This window comes from Mesitornis unicolor, unplaced genomic scaffold (genome assembly GCF_000695765.1).
Source record: "Mesitornis unicolor isolate BGI_N332 unplaced genomic scaffold, ASM69576v1 scaffold50082, whole genome shotgun sequence".
NCBI lineage: Eukaryota > Metazoa > Chordata > Aves > Mesitornithiformes > Mesitornithidae > Mesitornis > Mesitornis unicolor.
In genome coordinates this window covers 4,596-18,969 of record NW_010172194.1, presented here as the reverse complement: position 1 = coordinate 18,969, position 14,374 = coordinate 4,596, and the positions used below count along the sequence as shown (strand labels likewise).

The 14,374-nt window shown below is 43.6% G+C and overlaps 2 protein-coding genes across 2 annotated transcripts in view; one reads left to right on the top strand and one right to left on the bottom strand.

Moving 5' to 3' along the window:
* Window positions 1-1,703, top strand: part of NUB1 (negative regulator of ubiquitin-like proteins 1) — a 12,415-nt gene extending 10,712 nt beyond the window's left edge. The window contains exons 13-14 of the mRNA XM_010180295.1: window positions 417-618; window positions 1,046-1,703. Of these exons, the coding sequence (XP_010178597.1) occupies window positions 417-618; window positions 1,046-1,209 (366 nt within the window). The 3' untranslated portion in view covers window positions 1,210-1,703. The remainder of the gene's footprint in view (window positions 1-416; window positions 619-1,045) is intronic.
* Window positions 1,704-4,959: 3,256 nt separating this feature from the next.
* LOC104537414 (WD repeat-containing protein 86-like) lies at window positions 4,960-11,362 on the bottom strand (the record flags this gene model as incomplete). Its single annotated transcript, XM_010180294.1, has 3 exons — window positions 4,960-5,178; window positions 6,836-6,939; window positions 11,227-11,362. Coding segments are annotated over 3 exons (459 nt in total), but the record flags the coding sequence as incomplete, so codon positions are not given.
* Between the last annotated feature and the right edge of the window lie 3,012 nt (window positions 11,363-14,374).

Sequence of the window (14,374 nt, the reverse complement as noted above, 5' to 3'; positions counted from 1 at the left end):
GAAAGAGTTGGAATATGTCTCATTGCCTGAAAAGCTCTTCAGTAGTTAGTGTGGCGGTGTAATTAATGTCAGATGTGCAAGACAGCTGTATTGCCTAGACAAAGTAAATACCACGTGCATCCTCCTGGTACACTGAGGTGCTTTGAAGTTTCCTTTTGAAAAATGGAATTGGTGTGATATTAAACAAGAGGCTGTTGATTCTGCTCAACATCCCCATTCCTTTAATAGGTCACTGCCCTGTTGTTAACTGTTCCAGTAAACCAGAGTCAGTGTCCTGGAATTCCTGGCATGCAATGCTCTCCTCTGTGCAAAAGAAATGGCTGTCAGATGCAGTCAGATTCCTGTCAGACTCTGGTGCTGGATGAGCTTGAATTTCTCCACATTTTTTTATTTCCTTTTTTTTCCTCTTCCTGTAGCTGATGTACATGGGTTTCAGCCATGAGTCAGCAGAACAAGCTTTAAAGGTCTTTAGAGGCAACATCCACATCGCTTCCCAAACCCTTGCTCATTATGGGGGAGTTCTTCCTGCATCACTGCAGCTGTCACCAGGAGGCTCCAGTCCATCAGAAGAATTGGCTTCATCAGCTTCATCAAAAGACTCGCCTACGGAGTCTGCAGGTAGAACGCTGCATACAGCAGGCAGAGAGGAGGGAAGAGGGGGGCTGTTCTGGCTTTTGTACAAAACAATTAAGCACTTTCTGCTTAAATACTGGTAGACAGCCTGGAGTAATGCCCCAGACCACTTTTTAATGAGTGATGTAGTTACAGGTAAGGCACCCATTACCCCAGCCGAGCTGTAGTGCTGGCAGTCAGTGGCAGCCATACAGGGAACTGTAAGGGGTACGTATGTCCCTGTTGTACAACAAAGGGCTTTCCTACAGCTTTAAATAATAGGAGAAAATTGCCATTCTGCAATATCCTCTGCAGAGCTATTTTAAATAAGAGGTAATTTTACAGTAACTTGCAGAGCAGTCGTGCTGATGAAAGGGGGGAAGTACCAGCTTCCTCCAGAGGTGAATTCACTGCTGCTCCTCTTTGTTGGAAGGTTCTTCCAGTTCACCGACAGATGAAGACATGGAGACCGATGCAGTCAATGAAATCCTAGAGGATATTCCTGAGCACGAAGAGGATTATCTGGATTTAACGCTGGAGGAAGAGGAGCAGATCATTCATGAATACTTATCCTATATACAAGTACCGCAGCATTAAATCCCATTACGTTGACTTCAGTGATACGTATTTACCTTGACAAATTGAGTTTGGATTATAAATGCACCTTCAGCTTATCTCTTACTAAATGCCTTGAATTCAATTAAACTATAGGTGGAACAATTAATTCCTGCTTATTTATATATCTGCTTAAAGCCTACATTTGTGATACATTGTAATTTATTGTCATAGCAGGAAAATAGAAGCATTTATTTTCAGAAGAAAATTTAATAGAACTAAACTATATTTTTATTGTGAAATAAGTTAATTCACTTAGTATTCAAGTAAAGAAACATTTCTATACCATTTTAAAATACCAACTTTAAAAAAAGTGAGTTTATAGAGGTATCAACATACAACCTGTTCTCCTTTTCTTCTGAAAGATTTCTAAGAGTCCTTTATGTATTTGTTGTGCATGGATTTATGGTGTTTTCTGCTTGTTGCTTCACACTGGTGTCACATAGGCAATAAATGTAACTCTGTGCTATCTGCTTTTAGTGAGAGTCTTCTCTGCAAAACCAGTAGGAACTGCCTGGCAGGACCATGACTTCTGCAGTGGTATTTCCTTGTATAACTAAAGAACCAATTTCCCTAGGCAGCTCTAACCTCTTACAGGTGTGTGGCTTAAGACTGATGGATTTCCTTGGGGCTGTGACATTTTATTTAATCAGTTTTGTTGAACAGCTCTCTCAGTTGTTGTACCTGGCTTCAGCATCCTGGAAAAGTATTTAGGGGATTTCTAGTGTGTTTTATAACATCCTGTTTTCTGCTATGTAAACATTCCGGTCCAGTGGGAACAGACGTTCCCCTTCTTGTCAGCTTTTCTTACAAATGGTTTATTTGCTTTCTGTAGCATCGCTCTCACGGTAGAGGGAGCTCATGCCCCGTGTGCTCCAGGCCGGAGCTGGAGCTGCTGGGAACAGGGGCACTGGGTGGGGAGGGAGGTCTCTGCTTAGAGCCAGGCCCAACAAACAGCAGCTGCTGGAAGAGGAACCTGCTGTGCAGTGACATTTATCAGTGGGGAAAGGAGGGCTTCACCTTTTGGTTAGAAGGAAGCAGAGCTTTGGCCTGCAAAGTAACTGCTCAGTTCCAGGGCATGGACTGAACAGGCTTCAGTTGTGGCCTTTTTTTCTTGGCTACCTTAGCCAAGGACAGCAAAGAGCAGGCAGTGATTACACTGTTAAGGAATTATTTGTATTTCATACTGCTGCATCAAGACAAGTGCTATAAAATGGAGTACTGTATCTCCTCCCAGAAGGCTGAAGCTCTTCTAAAGCCAGAAATAAGAGCTGCTGAGGAAAAACAAAACAGCCCCAGCACCCATTCTGTCCTGTTTCTCTGTAGGGAGCCACTGGACAAAATGCAGTGCAGAACCATAATATACAGAATAATTTAAAGTTCAAACCATACAAAGTGATGGATGTGGTTTTAACAAGAAGTGGGTGGGAAAGCACAAATTTATTCCTTCCTTCAGCCAGAGGGGTTCCCCAACCTACTGCCACTCTGGCATTACCTTATGCTTGCCCCTAGGCAGGCTCCAAAGGCTGTGCTGGGCTGTACCAGCACTATTTTGCCTCTTTGAAGTGGCTTGCATAGCAAAACTGGCAGTGACAACTTAAGAAGTGAAGGTTTGTCCTTGGGGAATTTAAAATTAGCATCATAACATGCAGTGCTTGGCAGAGAGGCCATTCCTCAATGATGTAACTCTGCCAGCGCTGCCTCAAGTAACTGTGCCTGCAGTTTTCAGTGATCAGCTGGGCAGGAGGCATGGGCTAAAAGTTGTCAGTTAATTTTGACCATGTATTTGAAGACACTGTTATGTTTAGCAACAAGCAGAAGTGGCAATGACTCATTAATTCCACTCTTTATGAGACCTATATCTATTAAATCCTTTTGCTAATGCCATGTGCAGCTGCTGTAGGGCCAGCTAAACTCTCATGTCTGACATACTGTGTGCAAAGTTTTAAACAAAAAGTATAGCCCAGACCACCTGTGCAGCTCCATCCATCTCTGCTCAAGGCCTCCTGCTCAGCATTGACCTCATAAGCAAAATAGAAATAAAATGGGCTGCACAGCAAGCCCTCACCCCAGCAACCAGGAGCCACATTTCCCACAGGGGCACTACTGAGCTACAGTGATGGGAGCAAGAGGCTGACAGCGGCATTAAGTCTCTGCTATGCAGATGACCTCCTAAATTAGTCTCTGCTGGAGACATTTAGCATAATTAAACTGATGCTTTCTACTGGTTGCAGAAACCTGCCAGGTAAGAGCTAACAAAGCTGCTCCTCAGGAGAGACAAGCAGGGGCCAGAGCAGCAATGACAGATGCAATGTTACTGTTTCTGAGCAGGGGTCTTCACTGCAGTGAGGGAAAGGCAAGAAATGTTTCCAAAAGTGTTATGGTTTTGGTGGTGGGTTTTTCTATATTCCATCCATTCTTAGCCAGCCAGATCTCCTCTAGATGAGAAAATAAAAACTAGACAGTTGTCTGTAGATGCCACATGTTTATTAGTCCATTCCTAAAAAAAAAAATTACAGCATTTTTATCTTGCTGTAGTACAGAATAAATAAAGGCATAAAAATAAAAACATGTGGTTAGATATTCTTGTACTGGTTCTACAAAGGGTTATATCTGCAAATAGAAAAATAGAAGAAACCCTTGTTTATTCATGGCTCAGTGGTTATCAGAGAGGGATGAACCTGGAAAAAGACTGGGAGAACTTCTCTTGGGTGTGACTACTTAGCCAATGCTACTACCAACCCAAGGCCCAGCATAGCCTTGTAAGGAGGAAAGATAACAAGTCTAGAGCACCCAAATAACCTTCCTGTTTTGCTTTCCCCTGGAAAACATACAAGTTGACATTCCCAGTGGATATAAAGAAAACCTTTTCCCCCAAGGACAAGTCAAGCAGTGGGCCAGGTTGTGCAGAGATGGTGAAGCTGCTGCTGTAGATCTGCTACCCAGTGAGCAGCTTCCAACTCCTGCTGTGCCGGCATGAGGCCTTCAGAGGAGCCCAGCAGGAGCTTCCCCTCTGGGGAACTGTGCCAGGGGTAAGTGGGTGGCTGGAAGCACACAGAAGACACCAAAGGAAGCATCAGTGGCTTCACATGTCAGTGTGAGCTTGTAAAAGTGTAAAAAAAGCACCCACTAGGTTTTTGGGAGGAGGAGAACTGCTGTGCCCTTGGTACAAAGGCTAGAGAACAATCTAAACCTCAGACCTATGTGTTGTTAAAAAAAAATCTACTACTCCCAAGTTCCCAGAGAGGGGTCCAGCCTGCTGTGAACTTCTGCTGAGCCACACCATCCTGCAGCAGTTGGTCTGAGCAAAACACTCACCCAAAGGTCAGCTGTGAAAATTGAATTTGCAGTCGTCCTGCAGGGCACTTTTCACTTTTACATTCAGCCAAACAGAGGGCACATGAGTGGGCAACAGGAGAAAACACCTCATTAGACACCAAACAGGCAGAAGTGTGCAACACCTCTGTGCCAGAAGGAATTGGAAACGAGCAGTCGTAACTAAAGTCTTAGTTCCACACAGAGGTAACGTCACCTGAACCTCACCACAGGCCCTGCTGGCCCCAATGTGCTCAACTGGGAGTCACCTGCAGCCACAGTTTCTGACTGGAGTCCCTCTGAGTCCTGGCTCCTGAAAAAGAAGTTCAAGCAAGGCCTTTTCCCATCTCTTCCCAAGTTCTGGTTTACATGGACACAGTGGTGCAGAAAACAAAAGGTTCAGCCTGTTGTGGACAGTCACATGAGTTCGACGGCCTCGTGTTCCCTGTGTTCTTGCTGTACCATGCAGCCAACTTTATTGTTGAAGAGCCGAGACAGACTTCCCTTCTGAGAGCTCCTGCCCTGGGCAGAGCGCTCCTTCTTCCAGCGCCGCTTATTTCTCTTGCAGATTCCCCGGATGTCCCAAATCCTCAGCGTGCCATCGTGGGAAGCTGTGTAGAGCAGCTCGTTGTGGATCTGGAACGACAGGGTCACATTTAATACCAAACTGTACAACTCAGAGTCAGCGCAATCAAACTGTCAAAAGTGAGAGCAAACGCAGCTTGATCCTAACGCTTACGGCCTGATCGCTCATTGCAAGAGCCAGTATAAATTATCACAAAAGCTGCTGAAGTGGGATGAGACATTACCAAGTCAGGCCTCATTTCTCAGCCACTTCACAGAGCCATAAAATATAAACAGCAAGAGTTATTTATAACCTAAAGCCACTAGAAAAGCAACAGGGACCTAAACTCGGTGTCAGAGTAGGCTGTAGCTGGGAATTTCTGTGCCGGTTTCAGGCTGCTGGTTTTAAAGATGAAGCTTAAGGAGGCACCAAACTCAGCATCAGTGGGGAGTAGAGGAATGCTTGCCTTCCCACTTCCCTTTGCAGTAAGTTATAGGTACAATTCCTCCTTCAAAACTTGTTCTTCCAAACCTGCAGGAATTTAATCTTGATTCCCCCCTGTAGTTTCATTTCCTTAATGAAAGATTTGCTGCACTTAGTAAAAGAATTTAAAACACAAACCCAAGCTTTGGTCTTGTCAATACTGCGAGCTGCACAGAGGGACTGTTATCAGTTGTCACCCAGATACATCCAAGCAACCATCTGCTACACAACACTGGTCAATACCCCAGAGTTTGCAGTGCAGGACTAACTCGCTACTTGCTAATTCAGAAAAATACACAAAATACCTATTTACACCTCTGCACGCTTGGGATCAACTCCAAAAGGAATTTTATCTCTTTTCTTTTGACTGTCACCCTGCCAGAAATACTTACAGTGACTCATGTTCTTAATCAAAACCCTTATGCTGCATGCAGCTTTTATTGAGATCCTGATGCAGAGAGATGTGGGTTCTTGAATCCTTGTGCGCTCAAACTTTCCCCCCGGATTCCTTGCATGACACTGTCTTTGCACTGCCACCAGGGATTACCAATTTCTCCCCTTTTAACTTTTCAACACCAATATCACTTGAGCTTAGACAATATGCAAGCAACTTTAACTTCTAGAAAATCTGTAAGTCAATGGCAGAGACTCTTCCATTTGTCTGGTAGGACATGGGTCAGACATCAACACAGAGCTGCTCTGTCATCTTTATACCTTCACAAAAATAGATCCTGATGGCAGTAATTCTACATAAACATTTATATACAGGGTAGCACGTGGAGCTCACCACTCTTCACTAAGATCAGCAAGGTTGGGAATCAGTTGCTGGCCTGCTGAGAGATGCCATGCCAGGGGATTAGGGGTATAATGCTCCATGTTATTCTGCTTGGATAAGGCAGAATCTTTCCACCTACAGCACTGCAAACATTTCTCATCACTGTCTTGTAAAGGAAAGGGTCTCATGAAGTCAGAGTCCCTGCCCCTGCATGAGATCAGTTACATGTGTCTCATTTCCTATGGCTGCTTCTCTAACCTGACCTGACAAACCTCCAATCCCAGGTATAGGATTGGCTCTGGGGACTCGTGCTGTGGTTTCACTTATTATTATCGAGTTTGTCTAAAATTACAAAAGGAATGTTCAAGTCTGTTACTTTTCGTCTTTCCAAGCCAGGACACACAGAACAGCTAGGCACACCGATTCCCACAGAACAGCGAGAAATCCCAGCACAGAAACCCCTTCCTGACCTGGAGGCAGTTGATGATGAACTTGTGCCCTCGGAAGATCTTCTGCAGGACACCGCTCCTGGAGTTGAAAGCTCTTGCACAGGCGTCACCACTTCCTGTGAACACTGCAAGGCAACCACACAACAGAGCACGGGGCCAGACGTGAGCACCCACAGAAAGTCAAGTCATGTGAGTTCAAAATGTACCTAAAACTGGCTCGCAAAGGAGCACAAAGTATCATTTTTAGGCTTGATTCTCTTCTCAGTTACAGCAAGGTCAGAGAGTTTTCATTTCGCTGACCCCAGCACGCTTGTTTTCATTCATACTTTTCAAAACACTGAACTGCCTTAAGCCTGAATTTCCTACATACATCAGCATTTCACTCCACACACACTTCAAATATCTATTTCTGCTCTTCTCTTCCACGTGTATTGCCCTGCCTAAACATGCCTCAGTAATTCTAAGCAGGCAATTTATCTCAAGTCTGGTTTTAAGGCTTTCCGCTAAGCCTCCCAGTTGTTTTACCATAGTTACTTCCAGGTTCCCATTCAGTACTGCAGGATCTTCATCACTTCTGCCACTGCACCAAGCAGCAGAAACATCTGTACAGCGGAGCTGCAAACCACAGGAACAGCATTACCATGTTTCGTATTAACTCTGTGAATTTGGCTGCAGCTTCATTAAAATACACCCTTTTTTCCCATCCCATTTCCAACCATAAGCTTACTATCAGTAGGTATGGCTGTCTCTGTTGAAATACCGCAGTTAAATCTCCTGTCCTCAGAGTGAGTGGCATGTGTAGGCAGCTTTACAAAGCAGCTTTATAAATTCTTTCAGCGTGGTAGATTTCTGCAGCTAAATCCTGTAGCTTAGGATCTTTGCAAGCAGCAGAGCCTTTAAGTGATTCAAGGCCCAGGCTATAATCTCAATTTCAGTATGGCACGGAATTATTTGTGGGCTTGGGCTGTAACTGTTGTATTCGATGTGCTATCTTGTACACGGGCTACAACGACGGGGGGGAGGGTAAGTAAATTAAGCATGACCAGGGATTTTGGCTGTTCATTGGGTTTCCTTAGGGCATCTTAATATGCTCGAAGAACCATTTCTCAACGCTTCAGGATCTTCACATTAGATCCCCAGAATTGCTGCCTCTGGAAACTGTAAGGCAGCGTTGAATATTTGGATTTTATACTTAGCAATATGCCCCAAAAGGAGCACATTTGTGTGCTTTAAAGGTTACAAACTGCCTTCATAAACACTCACTTTCCTTCACTTAACCCAAACTCCTCGAGTTTATCTAGAGAGAAGTATTTCAGAACTGCAAAAAGCAATGTATTCACTGCTCCCTGCACTTCAGGCCTTGGCAAAAGCCACTGGCATGGCAAAATTTTTACACAGCTGAAGTGCTGTGTGAAGACAACAGATTCCTTCTTATTTTGGGAGAAGTCAGGCACTGGATTCCTACAGAGAGGTGAAGAAATTCCCACAGCAGTAAACTCAGGCCTCCAACAAGAGATGAGAGAATAGGCTACCTACTGCAATCAGCTTTTCAACGTCAAATTAAACCACAGGAGGCGAGGCACTGCCTGGGTACACCTTCACCAAACATCTGGATGTGGAAAATCGGTGTCATTTCATACGGGCTGCTATAAACTCAGCTGCCAATGCAGCCCTGAAAAAGCATCACGTCCCATTCTGCAAGTGAGTAACAAGGACGTAAAGCAAGGAACAAGGCACAGATTTCTTTCCCAGTGAATGGAAATCACTTAATGCCATTACACACATGCAGAGAGCAGGAACCAATTAAGAGCTGTTTTCCCTATGCAGCTGTCAGTTTACTTTAGCTATCGCTCTCAGGAGTTTGCTTCTGACAAACATCCTTTATGTCTTTTGAACTGTCACTCCGGATTTAGGAAGTCTCTTTGCACCTCAGTTTCAAAGCAGAGCTCTGATCTAACCTAGATTTAGCATTTAAATATATGCTTAAATATCCCACCTGGGAAACAAACAACAAAATAAATAAAATCAACAATTCATTTTTAATTTTTTACTTCAATTTCCTAGACCCTCGGGAGGGAGAACAGGTTTTAAATGTTCCCTAGGAGTTGGTGCAACATGAAAAATACAGAAACTGCATTCACTTTTAAATGACCGTGCACATACTGTAGGAGAGAAGTAACCAACATAACATCGTTAAATAAATTAGATTGGGAACCGGTTTTAATATTTCTCATGCTGTTAATTACAGCAGCAGAGTGAGGAAAGCCACTAGAAACACATTCTGATGATTTAAAGCTTAGTTCTCAGGTGTGTCCGGACTCCCTGTACACTACAAAACCATTTTGGAAACACATTTATTTTTCCTCTAATTCTTCTACAATATTTTCTTATTTAGATCATGAACCCTTTGGAGCAATCAGCCTTTGGGTACTGATCAGATAGCAAGCAACAGTTAAGATCTTCTAATGGAAGATCCCATAACAAACATCATTTATATTGAAGTATTTTCTCCCCATTTTTGAGGGTCAGAATGGACACACGCTGCTGATCTGCCCCATGAGGGCATTTTAAGCACCAACATGTGGTATCCAGTGAATGTCTTTGCAATTCTAATTGAAACACAACTATTAGATACTCTGTAAATAAGTGATCAATGCATTACAATTACAAGCAATGTACTGCAAGCAATTATAGCACATAAATTGTTTTTTTCAGGGGAAATTTCCTCTTTCAAGAATTAAAACGCATCTAAATTCTATTCAAACAAATCTCTAATGTTTTTTTCCATGCCATTTTTTCTACCCTTCAAGTGGAACAATTCAATTCTCCCCGTTTGACACTTTTAGTATTTTTGCATTTGATTTAAAATGAGATCTTAAATAACTCTGTGAACGCTCTTATCACACTACCAGGATGTTCTTCACAGGTCTGACTAAGTGCAGCAATACTGCCCGCACTTCAAGAAAAAAAGTGTGTTATAGAAAAATAACGTACGTGTATGGCAGGGACAGGGTAGTAGGGCGAGGGGGGAGAAAGCTGCAGAGCTGATGGGGGTGGCATCAGATAATGAAACTTTTGTTTGAGCCTAAATTTTAGGGCGGTTTTAGAGAGTCTGGTCAAGTCTGTGCTGGTTGCACGAAAACCAGGACCAATACTGAAAGAAACACAGCCCTGGAGATCTTATTAATGAAGGAGACAGTGTCTCCATCTCCCACCCAGGCACAGATTCCTCACTGGATCAGGCCAGCATCAGCTCAGCAGTTCTCTCTGCTTTGGGGAGTCTTAATGGATTCAATGTTTTGGTTTGTATCTTTATAATTAAAAGGGCGAAAACACACACACACAGAATCGGTATTTTGTTTGCCAATGTTCATCCTGGATTAAAATTACCAGTTTATTCCCACTGCCCTGTCTGCCTGCACCTTTGAGTAATAATTTCAGGATGTAGCGTAAACCATTGCACCCTTGTAGCCAACTGCAAAAGCTGAAAGCAGCAGAAATTATAACCTGCAGGTAGGGGATAGTGAGGTAGTTCTGCAATATAGGTGAGGAGATCAGAAATTAACTGTAAATTACAATTAACTATTTTATTGGAGAAAAGTAGTAGGTCTAATGCTGAAAGGTAGAAAATGAAGGCACATGAGGCGTAACATCAGTGGGCAGGGTATGACCAGGATGACACAGAGAGGTTCAGGCTGATAAAAAGAGGAAATGGCCAAGAATGGGATTTAAAGAGGGAGGTTTCATGGTCAGAATATACTGTTATGACAACAACAGACGGTTCTGTACAGATACCACTACTGACAGAAGCACTGAAAGTAGGGGAACTGAATCCTGAGCATTAGTAAGGCAAGCAATGCTTGGCCACTGCAGAAAGGTGGTTTGGGGGACAAAGACATGAAAAAGGACGGATAAAGGGTAAAGAACCTGGGGAAAATGAGTCTAGGAGATGGTCAGAATGTGAGCAGGAAGGATAACTGTTAGAAAGCAGCAGTGAGCATCTAAGATGTGATTCTGGTTGAGGACAGTCACAAGGTAGCAGAGGCAGGCACAGAGCACAGCAGCACTTGCAGCTCCCAAATACGCAGCGGAAGCAGTGACAGACATCAGGGCAGTGAGATTAAACCACGGCTGCACAAACAACCCACAGACAGCTCAGGATTTAAGCCACTTCCCTTGGTAACAGAAATAAGCAACTGCCTCTTCATTTGCCTGAAGAAGGAGGTGGGAAATGGAAGATCTAAGCTTCCCACATGGGGAAGTTTCTACTGAACATAAACATGATGGAGTTGGAAAAAGTTACAGTTTCACACGCCTTCAAAATTACAGTATTGTCAATTAACAATCTTTGACCAAAGACAAACACCAAAAAGCAGACAAGGGGATTGCTGAAGACAGGAAAGGCAACTTACAGATCCCAGCGTGGTATTTCAAAGTGCTAACGCTGTGTTTGTGAGCCTTGTACGTTTGGATTCGCTCCCCAGTGTCTACTAACCAGCACTTCACTGTCCTGTCCGCGCTTCCCGAATACAAGTGCCGGTTCACTAGCTGAAGGGAAGAGAAAAACACATCAGCAAACATCTCTAGGGCACATTCATGAGAGAACTGCACTGCAGGGACTCATCTGAAGTCACGGTTTCCAACTCAACAGCCTTGTACAAAGAGCAACAACTACACCTTGAAACAGAGGGGTGGTGAGCAAAACCAACCTTGTGTTGTTTGCAACTGCATCTCCCACTGATTTCTGGGCCTCAAAAACAGCGCCCACATTTCAGAACATGAAAACTTTATGGTGCAAGCAGGCAGGATTTCAGAGGGCTTAACAGTGCTAACCCTACTTCCACCATTAGTTACATGAATACAGCCTCAAAAAACACCCCGCAGTGTAATTTCTGCAAAGCATATTTGACAAGAACTCTTATCAGATTCTAAGTTTTAATTACAACAAAAAATTCAGAAAAATTTTGAGCAAAAAGTAAATTAAAAGTTAAATCCTATGCAACATAAACCAGGGTTTAACATGATTACTCTGCACAAAGCCAGTATTTGGAAACACCAACTCTTGAAACTGTTCTGTATCTGCATTTCCACGAGTCATTTAGACAGTGGTATCAAATGATTATTTAATCAACCATCCTTCCACAGGTTTTTAAACATCTTCAGTCAGGTTATCTTCTGCTGTGTGCTTAGAGCAACTCTGCCCATAAATCCCAAAGCAGAAGGGTGCATCATTGCACTACGCACCCTGCACACTGAATTCATACCACGAAGGTTGGAGGAGTGGAGGTTGGGTTTTATTCCCCACAGACAACAGAGAATGACAAAAGGAAGGACTGCAGTTGGGAAACTGAGGCAGAGAGAAAATAACTGACCTGTGCAAGACTATAAAACCAGGAACAAACTATCCAAAGCCCGGCAGCTCAGCAGGGAAACTCTCCACAGAGCAGAAAAACATCTTGCATTCTGTGTCTAGCTAACAAAAACAAACTAAGGTTTTTAACAGCCATCATTACACACAGCTCTGTATATTCCTCTGAGCAGAGGACTGCCCCAACATGTGCCATCTGCGGGCAGTGTAACGATGGCAGCCGGTCACCGCAGCTCTCGCAGCAAGCCACGGGGTGCAGTTCAAGGCAAGTTTCATGGACTTGCAGCAATCAAAAAGGATGGAGAGACAGGAGGAGAACCCTGACCCTCCCTCAAAGGAGCAGAGTGTGCATAAAGAGTGGTGACACCTTGTGTGCCCTCCAGACACACAAGTCAGAAGGTTCAAATGGCCAGCAGAGCACCAACCCCTTCTTGGCTATCTCCAGGAAAGCACTGCCCAGCAAACAGCAAATCAACTTGCCATGGGTCTTGCTCTTAGGTAATTTTTAAGGCTCTGGTTCTTCCACTACCTTAGATTATTATAAACCTTCAGTTCCCACTCTTTGCACACTCCTTATCTGTAAGGTTGGAGTGGTTTTCACACTCTCCGTCTTCACTCCCATTTGAAAAAGGAATCACCCAATTCCCAAAAGGCATCGTAAGTGAGCTTTGTGCAAAAAACCATTTGTGCTGTGTTACAACAACATGAAACAAAGGCATTTTAAGATACAAAGCACCACAGTGATGGGACTATGCTATGTATGAAATGTATGCTGGCAGACCAAGACGGTCACCAGCCCAGTTGGAGCAGTGCAGGCCACTTCCTACCAGCAGAACCTGGCCCATGGGGCAGTTTTCACAGCTAAACATCAGGAGATGTAAAACACACACCACTGCTAAAAGCCAGCGGTGTTTTGAGATGTCACATCCTATTACTTTTACAATGGCTGAAATATATTAATATATATATGAATATACTACATCTAAATAAGAAGAGGAATGACCAGCAGCACTAACAAAAACTGAGCACTGCATAGTTAGCCTGAGGAAGGTAACCAGACTTTTAATTTCCAGGCTCAATCTGAACAGGCATGAAGAACATTGTCGTGTTGCACCTGCTAAATGGAAGAGGATGCTCTGAGTTCAGATCCTGCTGCTTTGTTCTTGGCCAAGTCATTGCATTTCTTTTGCAGATACCTTGCAAGCAGCGTCAACTCACCCGCTGAACAAGAAAAACACCAAGTTACAACCTCCTGCAGGTAAATGCCACTCTGCATTAACGGTAAATTAGGTTACGCTGCTTCATTTCTACATTTCAGTGGGTGTATAAATACTCATGTGAAACAGAAAAGCTGCAGCTTGCCTAGATTTGCTAGATATAAAAATGTGGGTTTACTCAGGTGATTTATAGCACCAGGATTGTAACAGCCATAATAGAGGTCCCAGTCTCAGAGGTGTGGTGAGATGGCCAGCACATCAACTAGCTTCATTAAATTCAAAGCCTCTGTGCGACTCAGGCTCCTCATGATACACTTTTATGTACCTTCCTGCCCCTCACCAGTTTAAGCAGGTGAGCACAGCAGCAAAGGATTCTCAGCCCTGCACAGAAACAGAAATACTAACAGGTTAAACAATTATAGGATGCCATAGGGTGAGCCTGCAGCACAGCCAGCAGCAAAACCCAGTACAGGCTCCGACTGTCACACAGCCTCATTTATTTCCATGGTATTTTTAAAACACAGAGCTCAAAATAGCTATTAGTAGAGAAAGCCATCAAGAGCTATCAGCTCAGGTTGCAGTTGCAGTTGCAAATCAGATCTGCTTTTAGTGATACGATGCTGGCATCACCTCATCTAAATCGATGCAGGTATCTACAGCTCAGACAGTCCCTTTATAGTCACTGCATTTGAGGGCACAATCCATCTCATCCTGAAGCAGAGGTCTGAAATAGACCACATCTTAAAATTCACTTTTTCTCCTCCCTTGACAAGGACAACCTTTGCAGCTGTAGCCATCTGTATCAATTTAGGTGAGATGACTGCTCCTTGACTTGATTAAACACAGGTCTAGTTTACAACTCCTAAGCTACAACACTTCAGATACCTGTATTTAATCAAAATCATCATCATCATCATCACATACTGTTCCCCCTAGCCAAAGCACAAGCAGGCTCCATACTCTGTGTTATATAAA